General features: G+C 36.4%; 8 protein-coding genes and 1 non-coding gene across 14 annotated transcripts; 3 read left to right on the top strand and 6 right to left on the bottom strand.

The window, feature by feature from the left end:
* Window positions 1–535: 535 nt before the first annotated feature.
* Window positions 536–2712, bottom strand: LOC106382884 (U-box domain-containing protein 38). Its single transcript, XM_013822969.3, is given in 2 exon segments — window positions 536–992; window positions 995–2712. Coding segments are annotated over 2 exon segments (1647 nt in total). The 5' UTR covers window positions 2394–2712; the 3' UTR covers window positions 536–744.
* Window positions 2713–3130: 418 nt separating this feature from the next.
* Window positions 3131–4518, bottom strand: LOC106382883 (short-chain dehydrogenase ptmH-like). The gene is made up of 3 exons (XM_013822968.3): window positions 4114–4518; window positions 3863–4022; window positions 3131–3789 (listed from the first exon to the last, which is right to left on the bottom strand). Exons 1-3 carry the CDS (start codon window positions 4451–4453, stop codon window positions 3432–3434), a joined length of 858 nt encoding a protein of 285 aa, XP_013678422.1. The 5' UTR covers window positions 4454–4518; the 3' UTR covers window positions 3131–3431.
* A 180-nt stretch (window positions 4519–4698) lies between these two features.
* On the bottom strand, window positions 4699–5137 carry LOC106380170. Its single transcript, XM_013819978.3, has one exon. It carries the CDS (start codon window positions 5031–5033, stop codon window positions 4809–4811), a length of 225 nt encoding a protein of 74 aa, XP_013675432.1. The 5' UTR covers window positions 5034–5137; the 3' UTR covers window positions 4699–4808.
* A 6662-nt stretch (window positions 5138–11799) lies between these two features.
* LOC106382882 (transcription factor TGA1-like) lies at window positions 11800–14570 on the top strand. Its single transcript, XM_022706771.2, has 10 exons — window positions 11800–11941; window positions 12221–12408; window positions 12494–12574; window positions 12675–12734; window positions 12819–12896; window positions 12988–13051; window positions 13131–13402; window positions 13562–13789; window positions 13873–13960; window positions 14178–14570. Exons 1-10 carry the CDS (start codon window positions 11917–11919, stop codon window positions 14261–14263), a joined length of 1170 nt encoding a protein of 389 aa, XP_022562492.2. The 5' UTR covers window positions 11800–11916; the 3' UTR covers window positions 14264–14570.
* A 478-nt stretch (window positions 14571–15048) lies between these two features.
* LOC125605823 (50S ribosomal protein L29, chloroplastic) lies at window positions 15049–16045 on the top strand. The gene is made up of 2 exons (XM_048775290.1): window positions 15049–15449; window positions 15724–16045. Exons 1-2 carry the CDS (start codon window positions 15114–15116, stop codon window positions 15904–15906), a joined length of 519 nt encoding a protein of 172 aa, XP_048631247.1. The 5' UTR covers window positions 15049–15113; the 3' UTR covers window positions 15907–16045.
* A 121-nt stretch (window positions 16046–16166) lies between these two features.
* Window positions 16167–16251, bottom strand: TRNAM-CAU. The gene is given in 2 exon segments: window positions 16167–16202; window positions 16214–16251. It is a non-coding gene; the product is annotated as a tRNA-Met (tRNA).
* A 112-nt stretch (window positions 16252–16363) lies between these two features.
* LOC106382879 lies at window positions 16364–17811 on the bottom strand. The gene is made up of 3 exons (XM_013822961.3): window positions 17073–17811; window positions 16830–16940; window positions 16364–16713 (listed from the first exon to the last, which is right to left on the bottom strand). The coding sequence occupies exons 1-3, from the start codon at window positions 17673–17675 to the stop codon at window positions 16627–16629; spliced, it is 801 nt and encodes a 266-aa protein (XP_013678415.1). The 5' UTR covers window positions 17676–17811; the 3' UTR covers window positions 16364–16626.
* A 23-nt stretch (window positions 17812–17834) lies between these two features.
* On the bottom strand, window positions 17835–22201 carry LOC125605822 (polyadenylate-binding protein 2-like). Of its 3 annotated transcripts, XM_048775289.1 has the most exons (7): window positions 22146–22201; window positions 19481–19598; window positions 19318–19417; window positions 19177–19247; window positions 18374–18565; window positions 18167–18288; window positions 17835–18067 (listed from the first exon to the last, which is right to left on the bottom strand). In XM_048775289.1, the coding sequence occupies exons 1-7, from the start codon at window positions 22199–22201 to the stop codon at window positions 18019–18021; spliced, it is 708 nt and encodes a 235-aa protein (XP_048631246.1). In that variant the 3' UTR covers window positions 17835–18018. The 3 variants fall into 3 exon arrangements, with proteins under 3 accessions (XP_048631246.1, XP_048631244.1, XP_048631245.1); XM_048775287.1 differs by lacking the exon at window positions 22146–22201 and having other exon boundaries at window positions 19481–19656; XM_048775288.1 differs by lacking the exon at window positions 22146–22201 and having other exon boundaries at window positions 19318–19399; window positions 19481–19652.
* Window positions 21898–26523, top strand: LOC106382878 (LMBR1 domain-containing protein 2 homolog A-like). 4 transcript variants are annotated; one of them, XM_022706783.2, is made up of 15 exons: window positions 21898–21915; window positions 22234–22417; window positions 22734–22822; window positions 23074–23232; window positions 23347–23560; window positions 23840–23926; window positions 24010–24149; window positions 24247–24327; window positions 24422–24486; window positions 24577–24752; window positions 24849–24979; window positions 25076–25157; window positions 25256–25469; window positions 25546–25649; window positions 25720–26523. In XM_022706783.2, exons 2-15 carry the CDS (start codon window positions 22250–22252, stop codon window positions 26215–26217), a joined length of 2208 nt encoding a protein of 735 aa, XP_022562504.1. In that variant the 5' UTR covers window positions 21898–21915; window positions 22234–22249; the 3' UTR covers window positions 26218–26523. The 4 variants fall into 4 exon arrangements, with proteins under 4 accessions (XP_022562504.1, XP_013678413.2, XP_022562501.1 ...); XM_013822959.3 differs by having other exon boundaries at window positions 21914–22151; XM_022706780.2 differs by lacking the exon at window positions 21898–21915 and adding an exon at window positions 21956–22147.
* The last annotated feature ends 426 nt before the right edge of the window (window positions 26524–26949 follow it).

The following is a 26949-nucleotide window of genomic DNA, read 5'->3' as shown; positions in this document are numbered from 1 at the left end:
GTTCAGTGTTCATTATGTTGGATGCCGGTCAAGATTTTACATTTCACAAAACTTTACTTGAATTTCAAAGCTCAAGTTTATAAACTCGTGGGAAAAATCTTTACTTTCTATGAAGTTATCTCAAAATTTAGCTTTGGGTCTGAATGCTACATAAGAATGATTATTTTAAAACTACTTTCCTTTGGGTCTGGAATGCTAGATCCCGTTTGCCATATACGAATGATAATCTTAAAACTATTAAGCTTTGGTCTAAATGCTAGATCCGTGAGTCAAATATAAATTAAGCCCATTTGATAAGATAAAGCCCAAGACGAACATTCGTTGATTTGTTTCCTGCTGCGTACACGAAGTAAGAGAACACCGCTGTTCTTTTTCCCCTGCGATTATCGTTACTTGTTCTAACTAAAGGTTAGGACTGCAAGTTCATCTTCTCCTTCTCTACTATCTCCTCTAGACTGATTGATATAAGCTCACCAAGCTCAACAGCACTCACTCATCAAGCATTTGGTTTTATACTGATACATACAAACAAGACTACTTACACATTAGTAAAGCTTGGATTAATGTAAATGTTTATGTTACAAAATACCCATAACACATCATATATTCACATCACTCGCGCTTTATTTGTCATTTCTTTTCTAGTCAATCATCATCACAAAGTTACAAAAAAATACATCACAAACATTTTCCAAATTTTTCTCTCTATACAAACAAAGCATGAAAGAAGAAATAAAAATGTGATTAGAAGCCAGAAGAATTCTGAGGAATTCTGTTCCGACCACCACCACCCCTTAAACTCGACCGTATCGACCCGTTCGAGTCAAGAATAACTCTGTCCCAATCAACCGTCCCTTCGCCATCATCCTCCTCCTCCTCCGGAACCCTCTCCCTCATCAACTGAAGAATCTTCTTCGCCTTCTCCCTCGCCCTCTCCGTCCCCCTCTCCTCAACCTCCTTCAACACTTCCACCACCCTCGCCTCCTTCGCCAACCCTTAAACCTCAAACTCTCGTGACTCAACGCGAACAACGCCGCCACGCAATTCTCCCTCGCCGCCGCCGAGGACCGACTCTCCTCCCCCCTCCTCTCCTCCTCCTCCCTCAGCTTCCCGACAAGTATCCCCACCGCGTTAGCATCAAGCATCGCCGACCGCCCTTCGCTACAACAAGCCAAGTTACATATAACCAAAAGCGCTCTACTCGCTGACTCGCCAGACCGAACCAACGAGAACAGAACCGGAACAGCTCCAAGCCTAACAAGCTTCAACCTATTCGTTTGGTTTAAAGACAAATGATACAACGCTAGACCCGCGTCGTGGCGCGTGCGGTCACTCTCGGCCGCTCTAAGCGCGTGGAGAAGCGGCTGAAGCGCGCCTAAAACTCCTATAGGCATTTTATTATCGTCTTCCAACGAGAGACTAAAGATCGAACCCGCGGCGTGCTCTTGCGCCTCCTTGGAACCTGACTTTAAAACATCTATCAATAAAGGAATGAATCCTAACCGTACGATCGTTAGCTTGTTGGTCTTCTCGAGAGATAGATTCACGAGAGAAGCTAGAGAGTTCGTCTGCACTAAGCTGTATCTAGACACGATCATGCTCTTGAGGAGAGCGAGGATCCGAGATGAGCATAGCGAAACTCTAGCTTCGTCTTTCGTCCGAGTCATCTTCCTCATCATGATCAACCCCTGCTCCTGATCGAACACGTCGGAGCTTTTGAGCTTGTTGTAGATCTCTTCCTCCTCCGGCGAATTCGCGGCGGCGGCGGCGGAGAAATCGATTTCGGAGGAGGAAGACGAAGGGGAGAAGCAAGCGGGGCGGGTGGTTAGAGGGAGAGGAGTAAATGGGCTTTGGGCCACGATCACCGATTCATCAGAGCTTGTCGAGTTGAAATCCCCGGTGGGCTTTCTTCGGCCCATTAGGTCAGAGTCTGCGTGGTGGTATATCACGGGAGCTCGGTCCGCCACCGCTCTCAGCAGCTCCTGCTCCGACACGCGGATCTCCACTTCCGACGGCGGCATCTGGTGCCGGAGATTGGTTTCCACGGCGGAGTAATCCGGCGGTTGTGGCCGGTCGACGCCGACGGAGTCGCACCAGCCGTCGATTGTTGATTTCATGTTACGGTTAGGGATTACTGTAGAGAAATCCGGCGGATCTTCGTCGTGGTTAAGGTCATTGAGTTTGGGGATGAAGCCTAAGTCGCGACAGACTTGGACGCAGACACGTTCGAAGGTTTGACCGGAGGAGACGACAACTGGGTCGGACATTATTGTTTTTGAAATCGGACATATGAATTCAATTGGAGGTTGTTGTTGTTGTTGTTGCTGTTCCTGTCTTGATGAAGAGGATCTGTGGCTGAAAGGGTTCCATCTGAGCCGTCCGCTTTTACCCATTCTTCTTAACAAAATCAACGGTGAGGAATTGATGGTGAGGAATTGATTTTGGGGGAGAGATTAGGGTTTAGAATCCATGTTTGTGGAAGGAAGAGGAGATGAGAGGGTAAAGAGAGTCGTCTCTGTTCTTCCTCTTCCTGAACTACTGACTTTTTCTTTTCTTTTTTTCTCTCTTTATTAAATTTTAACTTCAGACATGTATTTTACAAAATCTTGACCGTAGATTAATATGGTGGACCATTGAATATTGAATTAGCTCTCATAGTTCATGCATTCTTTATAACCTTTTTTTTTGGCTTTCTTTTTCAGGGTCAATTGTTCAGATAACTAATTAGAAACAAATCTGAATATTAAAGACTTGATTGAAATGAATTTTACATTTATATTTTTTAATTGTAAAATTAAAACTGTAAAAAAGTTTGTAACTAATTTTGCTATACGATTTCAACTGTAGGTTTGAAAAAATTTTAATGATTTATATTTAAACTTCTTAAAGTCAAATATAAGTATTTTAGATGTTTTGTTTTCTACAACTAAAAATGAATAGGATATAAAAATATGTTTTAAAAAATAAATTATAAAGCATGATTAAAAAAAGATCTATGGTTTAAAAATTATTTGAACTGTAGAGAGACTCTATAACACTTCTAAAATACTTACCAATCAACCTTTAAAAGTATTTTACATTTGTTGTGAATGTGAAATTTGTTTTGTGAAATTTAATAATAAATTCAGAATAGTGACAAATGCTATATTCTTCAGTTTTGTTGGAAGTATATTGATCATAATTCTCACAAAACACACACATTGTTCCTTGATGGATTATATTACCTAGTATTAGTAGGCTAGTAACATACTTCAGATAGATGTGTGATAAGGACCAGACTTAAGGCTTACTGGGATCTTATTCTGGACTGTGTTGGGCTAAAGAGCCAATTACTATGTCTCTTATTCTGGACTGTGTTGGGCTTAAGAGCCCATTATTATGTCTGTGGCTTCTGTATCTAGCTTGTTTCATGGTTAGTATTTAGAATATACTCAAACAGTTTCTTTTGGCCCTTTTTTCATGAAGCTCTTAGTCAGGAGAAAATCTTTGAGGGAAATGGGCAAATGGTGCATGATCGCCGCGACGGTGGACAACCTCCCTGTAGAATACCAAGCCGGTGGGTGTTCCTTCAGGACCACTGATACCACCTCCTTCGCAAACGTCTCTGCAGGTATTGGCTTAACGTTTTGCGACAAAAACGCCCTTTCACGGATAGCTTCTTGGAAAGGCTTATATAGTTTCAGCTCAGGTAACTTGTTGAAGCTCGATATCCCTGAGTCGGCTATGTTTGATTGTATACCTCCTGGGGCAATGTTTATTACATCAATCCCAAATGGCCTTAGCTCCAACCTTAGAAAAATAAACAAAACAAGATAAACCATATGATCAAGCCGACAAAGAAGATTGCTGAAATATAGACAACCTTAATGTGTCTGTAAGAGCATGAAGAGCAGCTTTTGATGCAGTATAAACCCCTGCCCATGGTCCTGGTGCCATTGTGCTGATACTTCCTATGTTCACAATCTTTCCTTTCTTCTTTAACGCCATGTGAGGTACAACAGCTTGTGTCATCCTCATGGAACCTGCAAAAAAAAAAAAAAAAACTTTAGTCAGGAATTTTAACGAACACATTGTGATCATAAGAGAATTTGAGACATGTTTTAATTTACCGACCGAACACATTGGTGTTAAAGGTGTGCTCCATGGTCTGAATTGGAATCTCAGCGAGTGGTCCTATGCATTGAACTCCGGCGTTATTGACAAGAACATCGATCTGACCGAACTTATCGATAACTTCCGACAAGACTTTATACACGTTATGTTCTGACTGAACATCGAGCTTTTGTACTAAAAACTTGGGATCTTTCGCCAAATCGGCCATCGTGCTCTGCGATCGACTCGTCGCCACCACACGACAACCCTTCGACGAGAACTCACGAGCCAGCGCGTTGCCGATTCCTCCCTGAGAACATCCCGTGATGAGCACCACTGGCATCTCCTCGCTGCTTCCCATTCTTAACTCAGATTTTTTTTTTAAAGCAAGGTTTATTTTTCACTAAAGAAAATATGATGCTTCTTTGATGAGAAATCCAAAATTTAAGGATCGAACTGCAATAATTACGCCGAAGTCTCTCAACACATGAAATGGATGATGAAGTTTTTAAATATTACGTCTCTTCCCTCGAGAATTTTTCAACGTAAGCAGCGTTGTGACGTTGTCCCTTAAATTTGTTTTATCATATCCAAAGTTTGATTAAATAAACAGAAAATTACATTTGATTGATTTAGATATTTACTTATTTACATAAACTCATAAATACATAAAATAAAAACAGAAAGGAAATTAGATATGATGAACAAAGTGGAATCTAAGCAGAGAAGAAGCCATGTGAGATGGCAAGAGCGAACTGAGATTTAGCTTCAAACTTCTTTATCAGACTCTCTATCTTCTTCTCGTTGACTCCTATAGACATAGTCAACTTCGCTGGAACGTTCTTCCACCAATCAAATTCCAACGACGCCGAACTCGAATCCGCCGTCTGTCTCACCCTCCGCTCATACTCCTCCGCCACCAAAATCGCTATGTCCGCCATGTCACTCTCTCTCTCCTGCTTTCGGTTATCTCCGGTTATTGCTTGTCTCTCTCTTTCGTGTTTGGTTATCTCTGGTTCCAAACCAATAGATGATATTTATACTGCCTTGACGTGCGGCTTTGGATAAGGTTCGGTCTGTATTTCTCTTATTTTAAGTATTTTTTTATTAATATAAAATTTGGTTAATGGTTTTATAATCGCTCCCAATCTGTTGGTACCGGTGGTTTTCGTTGGCAGGTGGACACGGTCGGTTTTACTTTTCTTTTTCTTCCAATGGAAATGTTTTTAAAATCAATCAGTGTTTATCGTCGTTAATAAAACCATATTAAAAAATAAATCAGGGATTATCTAGATAAAATATTAGTTTTCTGTGGAAGATTGTTGAGTGCTTGCTTACCAAGGTCTGTGACATGTCATTGACGTATGAATTATCTGTATAAAATACTAATTCAGTGTGGAAGGTTGTTGAGTGCTTACCAAGGTCTGTGTCGTGTCATCGACGTGCGGAACTAAAAACTATGGGTCATAAACTGGACAGAGTGACACTATTCTCTACAGTTGAGAAAAGACGGGTGTGTCTCTTTCAGTTTATGTTCCACACTAGAATTGCTTTAAGCCCATTTGTAAAACTAAACCCATTAGTAAAATTTAACCCATTTGTAAAACTTAGCCGAATAATTATACAGATGATTGTTTCCAACTTAATTATATGGGCCTATTTCGATGAAGAGCCTCACATCGGTTGACTACATGGTTTATGATCATTCTCTGCACTCAAAACGGATTTCTTTACAAAGGTTACAGTTAGAGTTCAGGGAATATTACGTTCTTTCCAATAATTGGTTTCTATAATATGTCTGTAAGTCTTAACTATTGTGAACGTAAAAATCTGTAAAACAAATAAACTAAATTTGAATTTATAACTAATATGAGATCTGATTCAAAATACGGTTGTGTGCATGACAGAGAATATAATCTGAAAGGAAAGTGAACGTAGAGAAGAGAACAAAGTAATCTTAAATCGTGTGATAGTTTTGTTGTTATTCTTGAACAGGCCAAAGTCTTCAACAATTGCGACGATTAGGAGTTTTTTTTTCTTTTCTTTTGTCGTTGTTGTTGAAGAGGCAAAGGCTTCGACGTTTAGGAGTCTTTTTGTTGTTTTGTTTTGTCGACTATTAGGAGATTAATTTCGACTATAAAACCAGTATAATTTTAAATCGAATATTTATCTAACATATTCACTGTAATACCCAACTTACTAAAGCATGACACGTTTACACGTAAGTAGATAAGTGGGATCTACTTATAACATATGACGTCTTTTCCGAGTCTCGTAGGGGCGTGGATCCCCTGACTCGTTTAAATAATTCGTTTAAAAGTAAGCTAAGTAATTATTATACTAATTTGCTGGGTAATCTTTCTTTTTCTTTATCGAGAATCTCTTCTCAAATAATTCTTAAAGCACTCGATATCTCTACCAAAGAATCAGATCTAGAAAAATATGTGTTAATATGATTTGTTTTAGCTTGCCAATACAAGACTATGAATATGGCAATTTTACTTTGACGTAATTAATTAATACGGTTTTTTGGAAAATTATTCTAAGAATATATAAAGACTAAAGTGCCTAGTTAATTTACATGGTCGTATGACGAAAACAATGACCCAAAACGTCTTCTCAATCAACACTCTGAGGCTGCATGTATGAATAATGTGTCTACATGAGCACATATCAAATGTATAATAGTCATGGTATTAATACTATAAAATCCATTAACAAAAATACGATTGTATAATAAATCAGATATGGTCCAAGGTCCATCGCTGGGGCCCAAATATTGCCTTACTTCTAACTTCTATTAACACCTTTAACATCCATTATTTAGGGTCTGACTGGTTTAAACACAGCGGTTGCGGTTGCGGCTGCGGGCGTTTGCGGATGCGGATGGTTACGGTTTCTAGCGGTTTTAAGAGATTTGTACGACTGGTTCTGCGGTTAGAAATTGGTGCGTTTGCGGGATACTTATGACTGGTTAACTACCAAATACAACTGCGGTTAAATAATAAATTAACAATATTTATATTTTATATAATTATAAAAATATCAAAAATCATAATATTATAATAAATATGAAAATTATATTTAGAAAGTTATAGTTTAAATTTTTTAAAATTATAGAAAATATTTTTATTTTTAAAATTTTATAATATTAATTAAAACATAATAGATATATTTTAGTTTTTAATAATTCGATTTTAAAAAATTTATTGAATATTTTTATTTTTGTATTTATATCGTTTTTAAAGAAAAAAAGAAAAAAAATTATCCTCCCGCAACCGCAAACGCTAGCTGGAATCAGCTTTTGATTTTAAGAGATTCGGAGCGGTTTGAAGCGATTTGTAGCGGTTTGTATGATTGTTTCGAAACGCTGTCAACCACTACCAACCGCAAAAGCTGTGTTTGCGGGTGATAGCGGGGAAACCAATCAAGCTCTTAATAAAACGTTGGTATTAATTGCACAGTATAATTTTTCATCAGTTACATATATCCTATTGGTAAAGTTTGCATCTCATCTAGGCTCATGCACGTGCCATTGCATTGATCCAGTTCTCTGCCTGTACTCAGCAGATTATTGATTTTTAATTAGATTCTAGTCTATGAAAGCAAAATTCGATTTACAAATCAATGATTCTTCATGTTGGTGTGAATACAACACTAATAATGTTACTAATTTCTTGGTTGCATTGTTTTTTTTTTGGCAATTGTATATATACGGCGGTGTGTCTCGACCAATATTGAATTATGTAAATGGAATTTTCTTGGAAAATTATGATACAAATCATTCTTTTTCAAAAACCAAAATCACTTTATTTAAACGTAAAATTGTATAACTAGTTATATTTGATCAGTTAAAATAGTACTCATATTTCAAATTCATTAATAAGTTATATTAGATAGATTAATTAGTCAGATGTTCGAATTCATAGCATCTCTCTTTGACAAAGGCAAATCCCATAGCATCTATATATATATATATTTGTATTTCGAATACGTATAGCTATTGGTTTAAAACGCTATACATAAACATAATATTAGGAAAAAATCTAAATTCAGAAAAAAAAATAAAAAATAGAAAAATAGAGAGAAAAATAAAGAATCACCAGGAGAGACTTTTAGAATAGTTGGCATCTTCTTACTAGTTGATCGCAAACAATTATTGCATCAGTTATATTTTTAGTGATTATTCGTTTATTTAATAAAATATTAATTTTAAAAAACTCATTATCGACTCTAACCGTTGTGGATAGCCTTAGTAGCTAAAACCATTGCTTTATTAAAATAAACAAATTTATCTTGAAATTTGTATAAAATATACAAGAATGGATTCAGAGCCCCTCCATTGACACGATATTTGAGCATAAAGTTCTCAATTTAAATTAAAGTGTATGTATATATAAATATTAATATTTAAATATAAAAATCTCAAAACGGAAAATCCAATTTAAAATTTCTCAAATTATAATTTTTGGGGTTTTCATGATTTCGAGAACCCAACATAATATTTCTATTGTATAAGTTTTTAAAAACTTCTTATGAGATATCTCCAATAAAATTACTTTAACCTCGTTCATGCCAAAAATATGAACAGGAAAAGAATGAAAATCCAAACACGAGGTATAGCCACTAGTGGTGGCAAAATCACTTTATAAGATAGCACTTGAAAATAATTCTACAAATGGGCAAAAGCTTAGTGTTTAATGTGTGACATATCTTTTTCTATCTTCTCGTTTTAAAGTTATATACAATTAAATATTTTATCCAGCTGGAATAAAATTGATGTATATTAATATATGTGGATATAGTGTGAAATGAAGTTCACCAATATCTATCATATAGTATGGATCGTACGGTTAAAAAGGCACAATCATATTGAATTGCGTAGCTTTTTACACACAAATCATTTGCACGATCGATGTTTCATCAGAAAGAAAGAAAAAGATCAAATTATATACAAAATTATTTACTTATTAAGCTTATCCTGGAGTACTCCTCTTACTAGACAAACCAATATATTAGATCATGCATCTTTTATAATTTTTTTTTTTGATCAATCATCTTTTATAATTTCTTAAAATAATATATCTCATCGTTATTGTACCTAATTTATGAAACTTATCTTCTCTCTCCCTATGTGTATACGCATGTCCCCTGAAAGATCTCACGTCATGTATTTATTATTTATCGTAAATGTTTTAAAAGCATTGTTCGTAATCGTAACCCTGGATGCTATATATGTGCAATCTTTTGATAAATTAATGCTATATATACATAAAAACTGACAACAAAGTTTTTATGCTTCGGCATTTCACGCAGGCAGATACAACTTTATAGACTTCTAAAAGTCTCAGTTCAATTAGTTATAGTTTCTAAGCTAGATATAAATTATAATCAATGTATAATGATAGGTTTATGGTCTAAAATCTAATTGTGGGAATCAAGTCTAAGACCTGCACAACTTTTTCATTAACTATTTTCTACAAAACTACAGCCAAAAAATGATTTTTAATCATAATTAAAATGCATATTGTCTCCTATGGGGTTTGAAGAGCCAATCTGTTTGAATACACCAATTAAAAGTTGCATTAGGTGATTCCTTCACGTAATTAACTCTAAATTCTAATAGTCTAACCTGTTTGGACTTCCAAAGGCTAATAACCAAGTTTTTTAAAATAAATTATACTCGTTTTCCACAATTATGATTTTATCATCCACAATAATAATATATGCATGGATTTTTTCCTGATCATATACATTAGCATTATCATCTTTTGCCGTAATTAACAAAATAAACATTGATTAGTTCCGAACAAGCCATGCTTGCCGTTCGCTTATTTGCTTAGCTGATATTATAATAATGCATCAAGTGATATAGTATAACAATTAACAACTTGTAAAAAAGAAAGATTATAAGTAGGTTTGATTAGTGAGACAGCTATGATATTTGGATAAACATCAGTATTTTTATATTTATAAAGTATAAATAACAGCTTCTCGAAAGAAAAAGTCTTTGATTACGGATTTTAGTTAACTAGTAGTATTTATTTTAGAAGTAGCGGTTATTACGTCACAATAATCGAAGCAGAATTTCGGCTTATCTAGTCTCCATACTCCCACTCATGACGACGCGAGTATCATACTGTCTTCTCTTGAACTGCTAAGTTTTATTCCAGAGAAACTCAAGTTGAAAGAAAGATTTATTAGAATTTTTATTAAATTGTTTATAGTTTTTTTAAAATACCAAGACCGGTTCTTAAAACACGATCAGCTTGAAGGCTTCCCGTGAAAAGACCGACGCATGCGAGGGTCATAGAAGCCAGACGTGCGCAAGGTAGAACCTTTGTTTCTTGAACAAACTATAAAAGGAAGAGAATAAAAAACGGATCTACCTGGTGCGCACATCAGCGAGAGGTAGTGGAGACGTGACAACTGAATAAAAAACGAATAACAATTTCAATTTTAGTTTAGTTAAAATAATAATTTTATGGATATTAAGATTCGAATCATACATATTAATTCGCTGCTAAAAAAAAAAAAAAATTTGGTGCGGAAAACAGTTTGTTTGTTCTTTTTTTTTCATTCATTCTTTTTGCACTAATCGGTACAAAAATGTACAGTATGTGATAAAATGGTACACTCCACAAAAGTATTAATACGTAGGAAAAATAGCATATAGACATGTAATAACCACCGAGAGAATACACACACACAAAAAAAACTAAACGATGCATAAATAGTAATTATTAATATATCTTTCTGACGATGGAAGTTTTTAAATAACTACGTCAAATGTCTCATTTAAGTTGTCGTGTTCTCTCGTGATTCCTTTTCTTCTTCTTCTTCTTCTTCTTCAAGATGAGTTTTTGATTTTACCAAAAAAAAAAGATGAGTTTTTGAGATAGAAGGAAGAGCTTTTAGAATCCATTGGTGTCCAACTTCGTACTTCTTGGCTTTACGTCCGGTCTTGTCGCTAAAGCCTTCTTTCTTTCCTTCATGGTTTTGGCCACATAAGTTGGCCTTCTCCAAGCCATCGACTTGACGCAAGAACCCATCAGAAGGTTTGGATTTAGATCTCTGTTCTTGAGTTTGCTTTCTCCGTAGACAAAGCAAGAGAGTGAGTGAAAAGTCAGAGATTTCACGGCGTCGTTTATGAATCAAACCCTTCCACTTTGACTTTACTCCTGTTTATTCTAATCTTGTTATCACTTAAAAACAAAAATGTTTTTATATAATTGGTTTTTTATTTTCTTTTTGTTTCCCATTTTCTCTCTTGACCGATTGTATAAACTTGGTGAAGTACTTCAACATGTTTTCTGTGGGTTGCTTGGAGTTGAAGCTGTTAATGATTCGAATATTGCTGAGAGTTATGTTGTATTACAAAAGTTTCAATCTATATCCTTTGTCAAAAAAAAAGTTTTAATCTATATCAACTTCTAGAACATGTGTGCTTGACTTCATGATTGTTGGCTATCTTCTTTTGATTTCACCTTTTAACCATAGTTGCGTACAAGAATTTAACTGTTAATCTTGTTAAGTTGGTCCACCTTTAGTGCTGAACATAAAGTGACATTCTCAATAAGTGCAAACTTGACTTCTGAAGCGTTTTTTCTTTCTTTCTTTCTGATTAACACATGATCTTATCTATTAACACCCTTCAAACACTATTGAGGATAAGGTTCTTTAGCAAAGTTATAGTACTTTGTTATTATCACTGGAGGTCATGGATTATAGTAGGAGAACGAGGGATTGGGTGATAGAACAGTTAGTTAAAAGCTCTTAACCTTTATCTTATTTTAGCTGATCATTACAAGACATGTTTCACTTATGATCTCTTTTGGTGTTCTCCAAGGTCTTTGGGAATTTTCATGAACTCTCAAATTTCTTTCTTTGTATAAAATCTTTTGAATATGGAAAAAGTGGTTTTGTTATTTTCTCCTGATTTAGGAATCAAAACCAAGAACTATTACAACTTTTACTATTTTCTTTGACTCTTTATGATCTATCTTTTTGTGTGGTTAAAACCTAATACCCATCTTTTCTGATTGGCTCTTTGGAATTCATGATTTGTTTGGTTTATATGCTTTCACACATTGGCCTAATAAGCTTCGTATTCTTCTTAAATTTGCAGTTGAGGGAAGTATGAATTCAACATCAACACACTTTGTGCCACCGAGAAGAGTTGGTATATATGAGCCTCTCCATCAGTTTGGTATGTGGGGAGAAACTTTCAAGAACAATATTGGCAATGGGGGAGATATGAACACTCCTAGCCACATTATTATACCGAATAATCAAAAACTAGACAACAACAACTTGGTAATCTTCTTGCTTTCCTTGTTCTTTTAATCTCTTAAATTCATAATCCTAAATGCTTTCATTCCATGAAACCACTTCTTTGTAGTCAGAGGATACTTCACAAGGAACAGGAGGAACTCCACACATGTTTGATCAAGAAGCTTCCACGTCCAAACATCCTGATAAGGTAATTGCTAATGACTATTGCTTTTATCAGTTTTATTTAACGTGGATCGTATGGACTGATCACATTATTTACTCCCTTAGAACATAATCTTTTGTTACAGATACAAAGACGGCTTGCACAAAACCGCGAGGCTGCTAGGAAGAGTCGCTTGCGCAAGAAGGTATGCAAAAACTTATCACATTATTTATTCCCTTAGAACATAATCTTTTTTTTTTATTTATTCATTGGGAGATTCTGTGTGCAGGCTTATGTTCAGCAGCTAGAAACAAGCCGGTTAAAATTAATACATTTAGAGCAAGAACTCGACCGTGCTAGACAACAGGTTTAACGAGAGCAAAATCAAAATATTCAGTTTCTTTCCTTTTCAAAAACATATCGCAAAATTCTCATAGAAAAATTGGATATAATCTCAGGGTTTCTACGTTGGAAATGGCATAGATACTAACTCTCTCAGTTTCTCGGAACCCATGAATCCAGGTTTGTAACAAAAAACAGACTGTATTGTAGTCTTTCTTGTGTGACAAGGATCAAAACTTAAACATCAAGAATAATGCAGGGATTGCTGCGTTTGAGATGGAGTATGGACACTGGATTCAAGAACAAAACAAACAGATATGCGAACTAAGGACTGTTTTGCAAGGGCAAGTTAGCGATGTTGAGCTTCGTTTGCTAGTTGAAAACGGCATGAAACATTACTTTGATCTTTTCCGGATGAAGTCAGCAGCTGCGAAAGCAGATGTTTTCTTTGTCATGTCAGGGATGTGGAGAACTTCTGCAGAACGGTTATTCTTGTGGATAGGCGGGTTTCGACCCTCGGATCTTCTCAAGGTAAAACGCACAGTGTTAAATTTTATGAAATTCCAACTTAAAACCAATTGGAGATAAATGGATTGACTATAAAATGTTTGACGTGGAAACTTATATTCTCATACATCGACTATAAAATGTTCTTGAGTCCATTATAAAGATTTTCTTGATTATTTGCAGGTTCTTTTGCCACATTTTGATGTCATGACGGATCAACAGATACTAGATGTATGCAACTTAAGACAATCATGTCAACAAGCTGAAGACGCTTTGTCACAAGGTATGGAGAAGTTACAACACACGCTTGCGGATTGCGTTGCAGGTGGAAGACTTGGTGAAGGAAGTTACATTCCTCAGGTGAATTCTGCGATGGAGAGATTAGAAGCTTTGGTCAGTTTTGTAAATCAGGTACAAATCATACCAGTAATCTTTTGTTGGTTTTAAGACGGTTAGTATCAGTTTTGTTGAGTTGTTTTGCATTGTTTCTCTAGGCTGATCACTTGAGACACGAGACATTGCAACAAATGCGTAGGATCTTGACCACAAGACAAGCGGCTCGAGGGTTATTGGCTCTTGGCAGTGGCGGAGGCAGAAATGAGTTTCAAGAGGGTCAATAATATTACCATAAGCAAATGATCAATCCAAAATGTTTATTGACTAGGTGCACATAGAGTATTTAGACTAGATCATGAGGGTCATAATACTAAATTATCTATGAAAAGTGAATTATATAAGCATGAAAATTAAATTTGTCAAAAGTCACATGGGTCAATTGACCCCCCTCATGTCAAGCTAGCTCCGCCACTGGCTCTTGGTGAGTATTTTCAGCGGCTTAGAGCCTTGAGTTCGAGTTGGGCAACTAGACACCGTGAACTAACATAGATTTTGAGTTTTTGGAAACAATTGAACAAGAAAAAGACCACCAAGAAGAATCAAGAATGAAGATGTGTGCATCTTTAAAACAGAGGATTGATTACTCGGAACAAATGGGTGTTACTGCCGGTAATTAATTTTTATTTCTGCGGTGGAATCAGGGAATTTGAGAAATATATTGATAAAGCTGTAAATATCAGAAGAGGGAGCTGAGTGCAACGATTTTTACTTTGTAGCTTTTATAGAGAAGTTTTTCTGATGTTTGTTTGAATATATAGAACTTGGTTCCTGATAGATAATATAATACATTAGTGTATGTGTGTGTTCGAGTTATTAACTATCATCTTGAGTATTTTGAAAATATAGAACATTCAAACTAACGGTCTTCATCTTGATTATGTACGATCACACTATCATTAATAAACATGTTAAGAGTTAAAAAAAAAAAAGAACATTCAAGCAAATTATAAAATAATATAAAAATTCACGTATAATATTTTCTCACATCACACTAAAGTATATTTGTATTATACTAAACCTATTTACATTATATTTAATTTTTCTTATACATTTTGTCATTAAACCAACAATAATTGTATTACTTGAGATTAGAGACACAACCTTTTTATTTAATCAAACAAACTGGATTAAGAGGATTTCTACTTTAAAACTTTTCTAAACTAGAAACTATAGGTAATGTTTTTTTTGTATAAACTATCTGCAATTTAGATACTATTGGGAAACTTTCGTAATTAATGATAAATACAGGGGCAACGGAGAGATATAAGAGAAGCCTCGTCCCGACAGTTTGATTCGTTATCTTCTCAGAACTCGCGAGTGAAGTCTTCTTCTTCCGACAATGCTTAGCCTCTCTATCACCTCACCAGGGACAGCGGCGACTTTCCTCAGAGGAGCTAGCTCGGCGACTTCAACCTCGTCTTCGTTCCATGGCGTCAGAATCCGGCACGAGGTCTCCGCTCGCGTGCCGGCGGCGACGGTTTCATCGTCGTCTGGTAAAACAATGGTGGTGATGATGTCGAAAAGAGAGGCGGAGCTGAAAGATATAAGGGGGAAGACGACGGAGGAGCTGAACGAGGAGGTGATTGACCTTAAAGGAGAGCTCTTCATGCTCCGTCTCCAGAAATCGGCGAGGAACGAGTTCAAGTCTAGCGACTTTCGCCGCATGAAGAAACAAGTAAGAGCTTCTTTCTTCTTTGTTAAAATTTTAATATTTTTTATTTATACAAATTTGGAGGCTTTTCTATTTTCTTTATGTAAATTTTCTTCAAAAAAAAAAAAAAATTATTAGAGACCAATGAGTCTTGAGCTTGTTGCAATATCTTGTGTAGTTATTTAAGTGGCAATTAATTCACCAAGCTAAAGGTATGTTATTTTGGCTGTACTTTTCTCTTTTTTTTGTGGTACTTAAGAGATGTATGTTATTTTTGGTTGTGATGTGATTAATTTAGGTGGCGAGGATACTGACGGTGAGAAGAGAGAGGGAGATAGAGGAAGGGATAGGGAAGAGGTTGTCTAGGAAGCTTGACAGGCAGTGGAAGAAGAGCATTGTAGTCAGACCACCTCCTTCTCTCAAGAAGCTTCAAGAGGAGGAAGCTGCTGAAGAGGCAGCTGAAGCTGCCAAATCTGCTTGAATGCCCCAGCCATTTGATTGTTCGGTCTCTTCTTCTTGTTTCCTTGGGATGTTATTGTCTCTCTGTTGTTGCTTTTTTGGTTTATAAACTCTCCTCATCAAGTAGTTTGCATATGAATTATATGGTTTAATGTTTTTGATCCCAGAATCTATTACCAATCTGACTGAGAACCAAGTATTACACTCCACACGGCTGAAAATTAAATAAAGAATGTCGTTCTGTTTTGGTTCAAACGTATGCAGCAATGAAAGCAAAAAAATTGGGGCGAGAGAGGCTCGAACTCTCGACCTCAGGATCACTCAATAGCTATGAGACCTACGCGCTAGCCAACTGCGCCACCGCCCCTTTGGATTCTCTGGCTACTTTATTTTATAAACTAATTCTTTCTCGACAAGGCTATCCAAAATGCCTGAGACTTGTGAATGAAGATGTGTTGTCTGAAACTTTTGTGATCATCTTAAAAATAAACTCTATTATTAGAAGGGAAATAAGAATCAGATACAAGTGGACTACACAAACCCACCAACACTGATGACAATACATCAATGAAACCAACCACAGTGATTTATATATATCTAGTGTTCTCCCGCTCTTGGCTTTACGAGCTCCCAGGAACAACTTGTCAACACAAGAACCTTTCACATTTTTCATTCGCCAGTTTAGTGAAAGAACATTTGTTTGGATGTTGAGGGTTCCTCTGCTTTGTTGTCTTTCCCTTCATCAGTCACTTGCTTGCTTGCTACTCTCAAACATCTTCCCGTTCTTTGCAATTGTTAGGATAAGCTCCAGCTGCTTTCGCTGTTGATCCTATAAAGCAATTAACCACAGCTTTCTCTAAGCTCAAAGTAAACTAGTATGGTCCTCTTCAGTTCAGGCATGACAGAATCTTAAAAGACAATTCTTTTGAATAATAATAGATGTACCTGCATAGCGAGCAGAACCTTTTGAATCTCGCCAAGCTCCTTCTCCAGAATCTCTTGTTGTGCAGCTAACACTCTTGTAGCCTCAGAGTTCTTTTGAGCCAAAGCTGCAGTCTTTGCACAAAAACAGACCAAATTCTTTCAGATACATACAAACACCCAAAAGAAGAACTAAACTTGACGTAAAGACAAGCTACATTGACCATTCAGACAAGGTCCATATTCAAGTGAAGCAAAAGCTTTTACCTCAGAAATGGGCTGCTTGAGAGCTTTCCGGGTGACTCGAAACCGGATCCCCAGTTTCTCCAGATGCCTTGACAAAACTCTAACAACGGTGGTCGACGTTTTCAGCTCCTCTTCAAGCTTCTCCAACCTTCGAATCAGGTTCGTCCCTTCGCCGTCACTCGTTCCTCTGCAAATCCTCATCCATTGCCGCCGTCTAAGCCAAGAACCAGACGCGACAGAACCCAACAACCCGACAAAACCCAAAGACAGAACCTTCCTCCCGATTTCGCCGACCACCAAGTAGTTCACCGCGAGAACCACCGAGACCACGGCGGAGGATACAATACAAAGCACCTCTGCGACAGAAACAAAGCTGCTGACATCGAAACCATCAGTAGTAGAGGAGGAGCTGTCTTCGTACGATTCGGTAGAAGACGCGTGAGCTCTACAATCTGATTGGTGACGTGGAGTGGTGACGTGGCGGAGGAGGAGGATAGGTTGAGGGAACTGTTTAGCATTCCGGTGAGAAGTCCGTACAGCGAAGCAGAGGTTGTTGCTTCTGCTGATGCGGACAGGATTCGAACCAGATAAGAAAGCGTATCGACAAGGAAGCGATAAGGACATTATCGTAATGTCTTCTCGGATCTCTCCGACAAGTGAACTCAACTCAAACTCGAGTCACTGTAAGAAATGTCTAGCGAGGACTTTAAAACTGCGTCGTATAGACTTACAATGTATATGCTTTAACGGTGACACCAAATTAACTTCTTCTCCCTTTGTCAGTGATTTCAACAAATATTAAAACCCAACCACATAATGTAACACATAACAATATGAAACTTGTAAAACCAGCCAAGATTCGAAAAAGTTTACATGCGAAGTTGTTAAAACAAAGAGAGCAGAGAAGTCACTGAAAGCTCAAACAATGGAATGATATAAGACATGTTCAAACCATGTAAGGTTTTTTTTATTGGTATGGCATGTAACGCATTGGTCTTCTGAACCTTGGAACTTTCCTGCATAAAGATTAAGAAAGGAACCAACAGGAAAATTAAGAAAGAGAAGAAAACTGTGAGAAAATATACAATGTGTATTGGTGTTAAACGAACTCTTACCCATAGCCATAAGGAGAATACATGTACGGAGACATGAAAGGTCTGCGGAAGCCCATGTACGGGTTGAACCTTCTACCACGGTGCTGTTTCAATCCGGGAACGTTTGTTCTCTTAGGCAACACCTGCAAATTAAATTTCAAACCCAGATGAGAAGACAATGGAATCATTGTGAAAGTGTTATAGCAAGAAGCTTTTGTGTAGTAGTACCTTTAACTGACGACCATGTAACTCTGATTCATTCAGTAGTAGAGCCTCTTGTATAGCTTCAGCTTCCACAAACTCGACATAAGCAAACCCCTTTGGCTGCCCGAACTTGTCTGTCAGAATCGTCACCCGGTGGACAGTGCCGCATGATTGGAAGTGTTGCTGCACTTCTTCAGGTGTGCATGCGTAATCAACCTGCACAGATAGCAGATATGTGCCTCTTTTTCTTTTTCTTTTTTTTTTTGCTCTAAAACGTATTCTTTTCTTTGTTTTTTTTTTCTTTATATTTTTTTTTCTTTTGCACTTTTTTTGTTTTTTTCAATCATTTTTTGCTCTAATACGCATATTTTTTTAACTTCGAAAAAAAAACAAAATGTAGAGACCCCACTAGAACTTCTGATATGAGAATAATCCTGCGATTGTAGTTAGTGAGAAAAGTCATAACTCATAAGAGAAGCAAAACTCATAACCTCAAGATCTTAAGTTATATGAAGAATGCATCTCCTTTATAAAACCCCTAAGTCACTTTAACAACAAAACTCCCTCAAGAAACTAAATTTTAAGATATATTCAACACTCTCATCAGTCATCACCCATTTCTACCATTCTAATTTCACTGAACAGATATCCACTGCATGCCATAACAACAAAGATATACAATCACACTAATATTCATGGTTAACTACTGATATATTCAGATTATAGACTCACAAATAAACTAATAATACTTCTAAAGCTCTTCTTTTAATCAACTGAGCTAGTCAACAACGCACACTATCAAATCAACCAAAGAAGCATATACTTACATTGCCAACGAAAACAGATCGAGCATCGACCTCCTCCTTGCCTGCTTGATCTGCTGCCATAGTAGCAGGATCTGCAAAAAAACAAAAATTGAATTTAACAAAAGAAGTTGATCTACTGCAGCTAACGAATCAGAAACAAACCTTGAGGACCCATATCCTTCTCGACCTTGGCCTGCATCTCGCGAAGAGCAGCAGCTTCGTCCTCTATCTCTTTCAATCGTTTCTTCATCTCATCCAACTCCTAATTATAAATACCAAATCAAATCAAATCAAATCAATCAGTAAGAGAGAGAGAGAGAGAGACCTTAGCGGCATCGTCATCAGCTGCAGTCATCATGTCCATGTCTCCATCCATCTCTCCGACGTCGGGGATTTCTCCGCCGTATACCTCGTGCTCCTCTTCCTCCATCGCCTCTCTCTCTCTCTCTCTCCCCGTCAGGTTTAGCCGATTTGGATAGTGTGACACGTAATCAATCATCGTATCCGGCCCATTTATCATTCCTTAATGGGCCTTTACAGGCTCAATTTCTGACCTTTTCGTTAATTATTATTAGTATTTGCTATTTTGAAATTGCATAATCAATCAAATCTGTCGAATCTCAAGTCATCAGAATATCAAAACACGTCACCAATAAATTAACCCCTTTGCCGAGGTGAAACGTTGAAAGGTCTCTGTTTCCTCGGGACCAAAAGAACTAACGGTAACATTTTCTTCATTTTTTTACCGGTGGATGATAAATATTTTCTCTTTAAAAATATTGGAAAAAAAAAAAGAAAACCAACGGTAACTTTCACTAAAACCCCACACCATCTGTCTATATAAACAAACAATGGCAGCTTCCTTTCTTACCACCACTCTTCCTTCTTAATCTTGTTCTCTCTCTCTCTTTCTCAAGAAACGATGGTGTACTTTCATAGACTGTGAAGTAAAGACCTTGAAGGAAGTATTGAATAGTGTCGCCGCATCATATATACGATGCGAAGCTTCCCTCTCACGCCTCGGCTCATTACCAAAACATGCCTTGCGCTCTACGCTCTCTTCAGATCAGAGTCTAAATCCCATCTTAATCACTTGAAGGCAGGTATATTCTTTTTCTATTATCATCTCTCTCTTTTATTTTTTTGAATCAACATAAAATTTTAAAATTAAAAAGATTTCAAACTTTTTTAAGAGAAATTTTAGTATATTGTTTTGATTAATTATGAAAACTTTAAGATGCATGATGTGAAAACTATTCGATACATATGGCCATTCAGTTGATTTATCAATTGTACGTAAGCGATTGTATGATTGTTTTTGTTTTCACGAATTGTATTCATTTAGTTTAATTTCTAAATTGATCATTCACAATATAAAAATTACTCTTAAAAATTGTTTTCTCAAAATAAACATTTCTATTATCATCTCTCTTTTTCTTTTTTGAATAAAAATAAAAATTAAAAAGACTTCAAACTTTTTTTAAGAGAAATTTTGGTATATTGTTTTGATTAATTATGAAAACTTTAAGATGCATGATGTGAAGACTATTCGATACATATGGCCATTCAGTTGATTTATCGATTGGACGTAAGCGATTGTATGATTGTTTTTGTCTTCACGGATTGTATTCATTTAGTTTAATTTCTAAATTGATCACTCACAATATCAAAATTACTCTTAAAAAATGTTTTCTCAAAATTACTTTGATTGCATATATAGTTAAATGTTGCATGTTATAACATTAATTAGAGAAACCCATATCAGACACTAACCCTGAGAGTTTAATAATTGTTTCGAGGGATCCATCGGAGGAAGTTAACAACAGCATGATGGCATTTGGGCTCCTCGAAGTAGAAGAAGGAGAAGAAGCTGTTATATAGGTTGATAACCAGGAAAGCCCAACTGCTGACCAGAAGCCCACGTGATAATTGCATCCTCTAAAGAGAGCAGTGGGTGAAAGCCCAGAGAAAAAGAATACTAGAATAGTGAACCTCTAGTAGTAGACAGTGGAAATTTAAGATGAAAACGTTTTGTAAGTAATGTTTTTGTGTTGACAAAAAAAAGAGTAATGTTGTTGTAAAACTTTAGTTTTCACATTAATCTCTTATTTATAGTTTGAAAATTTTATCCTTTTTTTTTACTATGTGTTTTATATAGTTAGTTACCTTAAGAAAAGTTTGTATTGACAACAACAACAAGATATTAAAAGTAGTATTTACAAATTGTTACTTTGTTTCATAACGATACGAAAAAATAAGAGTAAAAATTGTATTTACACCAACTTGTTAAAAAATTTCATCGATTAACTCAACCAATAAGAGATTTCAAAACAAAAGAAATACATTTTTTGTTGGTTCTGCAAAAATGCGCAGCATGATCTCTCTCTATCTAAACTTCGTGCCTGGACAAGAATCAAGCAGTAGTATCTTCCACCACCACTATTAAAAATTATTGTCCTAGAACATTAATAAATAAATTAACCAATAACACCAAGATTTGTTATCATAATTACTAGTAACAAATTGATGTATATTTTACAATAACGCAAAAGTATACATAAAACAGTTGAAAGAAGGCAGAACAATTTGTGATTCGGTAGTTGAAATAATTTAATATTAATTAAGCTGAACAATTACGTTTTCTATATATGAAAAAAAAAAAAAGGAATAGAAAAAGCTTTCTCCATCATCAAACGAACCGAACCGAGATCGAACCCAACCACCGAGGAGAAAAAAGAAAAGAGAAGAGAAGGAAGACGAGTGGAGCGATCTCTCTCTCTCTCGATCGTTCTTTCATACAATTATTTTAAATTAAGATAAAATCAGGCAATCTGTAGTGTCGATGTTAATTAAGCTGAACAATTACGTTTTCTATATATGAATAATAATAATAAAAAAAAAGGAATAGAGCGTGGAAGCTTTCTTCAACATCCGAACCGAACCGAGATCGAACCCAACCACCGAGGAAAAAAAGAAAAGAGAAGGAAGACGAGTGGGTCGATCTCTCTCTCTCTCTCTCTCTCTCTCTCTCGATTGTTTCTTTCATACAATTATTTAAAATTAAGATATAATAATCAGGCAATCTGTAGTGTCGATGTGGGTGTTCTACTTGATCTCGTTGCCGCTAACCCTAGGATTAGTAGTTTCCACGCTCCGTTACTTCGCCGGACCTGAGATTCCTCGCTACGTTCTCATCACCGTCGGTTACACCTGGTTCTGCTCCGTCTCCGTCATCATCCTCGCCCCCGCCGACATCTGGACGGTACGGTACCCACCCATCTCCATCGTTTTTGTTATTATTATTCAATTGGAATTGGGATTGAGATTTCGCTGAACAAATGTGGAGATTAATTAGCTTACTAGTTTAGTCTCTTTAATCTGTTGAGGTTTTTAGATTAGTGCCAAGATTTTGACTCAATTAGGTTACCGGTTCTTAGCGTAATCTAAGAGATGTCTCTTAGTTTTTTTTAAATTAAAAGTTAAGAGACCGTATCTTATATTACGCTAAGAACCTTATCCTAAGAGACATGCTCTTATGAGACTAGGAGAATCATAGGGGTCTTCTTTGCTTTTTGCAGACACTGTCTTTGCCACCTAATCATCCTGAGAATGGTGCTATTTCCTTCTTGTGGAGTTGGTCTTACTGGAGTACCTTTCTTCTCACCTGGTATGAACTCCTCTAATTCCTGAAGTGGCTTTCTACTTACACTTTGTTTTCCACCCAATACTTAGTATAATGTGCCCTCACTTTGATCAAATCCAAATTTTAGCATGAAAGGATGTTCCCTATTTAGAATAGAAAGTTTACCACATGGTTCTTATGTGATCAAATAAATTTTATCTTTACGTGTGTAAATTGTTTAGTAGGTGTATCATTTACCTACCTCATATATTAAAAACTATGTTTCCTCTAAGCAGGGCTGTGGTGCCACTTATTCAGGGTTTCGAAGATGCTGGTGACTTTACCGTCTCGGAGAGGCTCAAGACTAGCGTTCATGTCAACTTAGTTTTCTATCTTGTTCTCGGCTTCATTGGTCTTCTCGGTCTTATCCTTCTCATCATGCTCCACAGGAACTGGTATGATTGAATATATTGGCTTCGTATCTCTCCAGCCTTTCATAAGAGGAAAATATTTAGTGTTGTTACATTTGTTCCTGGAGTATTTGACTAGGCGTTCTTGTAATTTAACAGGACAGGAAGCATTCTTGGTTATGCTATGGCTTGCTCAAATACCTTTGGGCTGGTCACTGGTGCATTCCTTCTTGGCTTTGGCTTGAGCGAAATTCCTAAGACCCTTTGGAGGAATGCAGACTGGACCACCCGCCAAAAAGTTCTCTCCCACAAAATTGCCAAAATTGCTGTGAGACTTGATAATGCACATCAAGAACTCTCAAATGCGATTGTAGTAAGTACTCATCTGCTCTCATTTACCCTCTCTGTTTCAAAGTTGATTATGCATGCCAGTGTCACCGTAGATCATGACTTCCTCATTGGTGCTATTCAAGATCTAAGGAGATATTCTATTTAGCAGACTTGTATGCGAAGTAATTTCTCTTCACGTAGTTAAGTCCCTTAAGGTTTTAGCAGTCCAAATAAGTATAAGCTGTGCTCCCTTTAAGAGATGGTGACACGTGTTTGTTTGCTTGTCAGACTTTTTATCACTTAATAACCATTGCCTTGTTAGGTTGCTCAAGCGACTTCTACTCAAATGTCCAAGCGTGATCCTATGAGACCATACATGAATGTTATAGATGCTATGCTGGCTAAGATGGTAACCTCTACTTCCCTTTTATCCGTATATTGTGAACATACGATAACAATTATCCAATTTTAATTATGATTTCTCTATATCAGTTCAGGGAAGACCCATCATTTAAGCCCCAAGGTGGTCAATTGGGTGAAAACGATATGGACTATGATACAGATGAGAAATCTATGGCAACATTAAGGCGGCACCTTCGAAATGCTAAAGATGAATATTATAGATATAAAAGGTATGTATATCTTTCTAATGGCCCTGTCTTATATAGACTTTGTTACTGCAGCATTACATTGAAATCGGTAGTCATGTGTGAATATGTCTGTTTGCAGTGAGTATCTGACGTATGTTACAGAGGCCCTTGTTCTTGAAGACACAATGAAGAACTATGAACGGCGTGATTCAACTGGATGGTCATACTTTCTGTCTTTTCATCTATCATATAATTATACAAATCTCTTTGTCGTTTATCTTTACCTTAAACATCTTTGTTTCACCAACTTTCAGGAAATATATTTCGAGCTTCAGAGCCAGTAGGACTGGAAAATTAGGGAATCTTCTTGATACATTGGGTAAGCTCATTTATAAAGATTCCCACCTACAGAAGGAAAAAACGAATGAAAACATCCTTGTAAAGAGTTGCTGATTATTGATATTGGCAGAGTTTATCTGGAGGTGTATACTGAAGAAGCAGATTCAAGTGGTGTTGGCAGTAGTTACAGGGATTATGTCAGCTGCAATTCTTTTAGCTGAAGCAACTCTCCTCCTTAGTAAACTGGACTTGTCCCTCTTCTCAATCCTTATTAGGTTTGTAAAATCCGATGAACTGCTAGTGCAGGTACGTTGTTCTCTACATTTTGTGTTAATTCTCGCTTTATAGTAATAAATTGTTTATATTTTCTACCTAAATTCTGATCATATTATTTGCTTTCAGGCGTTTGCTTTTGTACCTTTGGTATATATGTGCATCTGTACATATTATTCACTCTTCAAAATTGGGATGCTGATGATCTATTCCTTGACTCCTCGACAAACAAGTTCTGTTAATCTACTAATGATTTGCTCGTAAGTGAATGTATCCTGTCTTTCGAAAAAATAAAAGACAATTGAAACACAACGCAGATGCTTAGAAATGTTTTTTATATGTATCTATCTCTGTAGGATGATTGCTCGATATGCGCCCCCAATATCTTACAACTTTATTAATCTCATTCAACTTCATTCCGAGACTATATTTGAGAAGGTATAGTTTTATATCTCATTATCTCCCTTTGCTCATTACCTGGTGTTATAAGTCTTGAGAAGGTTTCTTTACGTTGTTTTTCATTTGGTTGTTTGCAGAAAATGGGTAGAATCGATGACGCTGTCCCTATATTTGGACAACGGTTCAATGAAATCTATCCACTCATAATGGTTATCTACACATTGCTAGTTGCAAGCAACTTCTTTGATCGCATCTTTAGCTACTTCGGTAGCTGGAAAAGATTTAAATTTCAAACGGAGACCGATGATATGGACGGCTTTGATCCTTCAGGGTTGATGATTTTGAAGAAAGGTAAAAAAAGATACCATAGTGATCTCTTACTTCATTGAGCATTGACTTATAACTCGTGTATGTTTATGTTGTTAAGAACGGACATGGCTTGAAGAAGGACAAAAGGTAGGCGAGCATGTTCTTCCACTAGCAAGGAACTTCCACGATGCTGATGACATTGAACCAGGAAGCAACTTCTCTGTAAGTGTATGTCAACTCACAACGAGTTTGACTCCGTTACAAACCCCACTTACTATGATCTTCTTGGTAGGAAAACTCTTCACTTGAAATGAAGATGTCATCAAGCTATGACATGGATACAACAAAAGGAAGTTCATCGAACGACGACATGTCACGTAAATACGGATCAGCTAGAGAAGCAATCACTAACAAATACGCAGCCATTAGAGAACAGCAGAACAGACACTCGCCATCTCCAAAGCCAGAGAAGATGGCTTCAGCGAAAGTGTCTTTACTTGAAACAGAGACTTCATCAGGTCCAAGTAGTGGTCCACCAGGAGAGGTGCCCTCTTCTCGCTTGGCTTCGACATGGAGGAACATGAAACAAGGAATCCAGAGTTTTAAAGAGAATGTAGCTACCAAGAAGTTTCTTCCACTAAGGCAAGGTCCAGAAACAACAACAATAGCCAACACAAGCTCAGGAGTGATGCCGTCGTCGAGGCCGCAGTCTCTAGATGAGATATTCCAGAGACTGAAGAACCGGTCAGAAGAACATGGACACTACCTTGAAGATGATGATGAAGTTTAACTATGAAGATGGTGTTGGTTGGTAATGAGAAGTGATAAAGAGACTGGTGAAAGCGGTGAGAGAACAAAGCAAGCACCAGATTTGTTCACCATAGTATACAGAAACATTACAAGACGCTGATTTAAAAACTAAAGCTAATTTAAATGTTACAAATCTCAAAAGGAACATTTTTGTGTTGTAGTTTTGATATGTTTTAACAGCTATTACATACTATGTACTGTTGGATCTTATCTTATACGCAGACTTGTCGAATTTAATGTAAAACAACTTTGGATTTGTAAACTATATAATACGGTTTTCTGGAAATCTTGTTATATGTTTTACATACAGATTTATAGAATTGCTGATTGTTATAAAAATTATAATTTGTTCATATTTCATCTCTCCAATAAGTATTATTCATTTAGGGACATCAAATCTATGGTGCAAGATGAGATAGGTTACCAATAAAGAAAGAATGTCACGTAAGATAAATCATTAGGTGGCTTGCAAATATATAAAATAAATACTTCAAGATATGATCAAAAATCACAGAATTAGTTGGTCAAATCTCAAGAAACTTCCTAGCTTTACGTATGCGTCTTTGGTCAAAATTGAGTTTTGTAAGAAACCGTAATACTTCAAAACCAATTTCTAATTTTCATTATCTCCTCCACTAAAATTTTATTTTTAATATTTAACACATATTAAAAATTGATTAAAATATATTTTATTTTTATTAATTATATCTAT

Source organism: Brassica napus, unplaced genomic scaffold (assembly GCF_020379485.1).
Source record: "Brassica napus cultivar Da-Ae unplaced genomic scaffold, Da-Ae ScsIHWf_806;HRSCAF=1155, whole genome shotgun sequence".
Lineage (NCBI taxonomy): Eukaryota > Viridiplantae > Streptophyta > Magnoliopsida > Brassicales > Brassicaceae > Brassica > Brassica napus.
The sequence above is the reverse complement of the archived record's forward strand: the minus strand, read 5'-3'. Positions and strand labels throughout refer to the sequence as shown.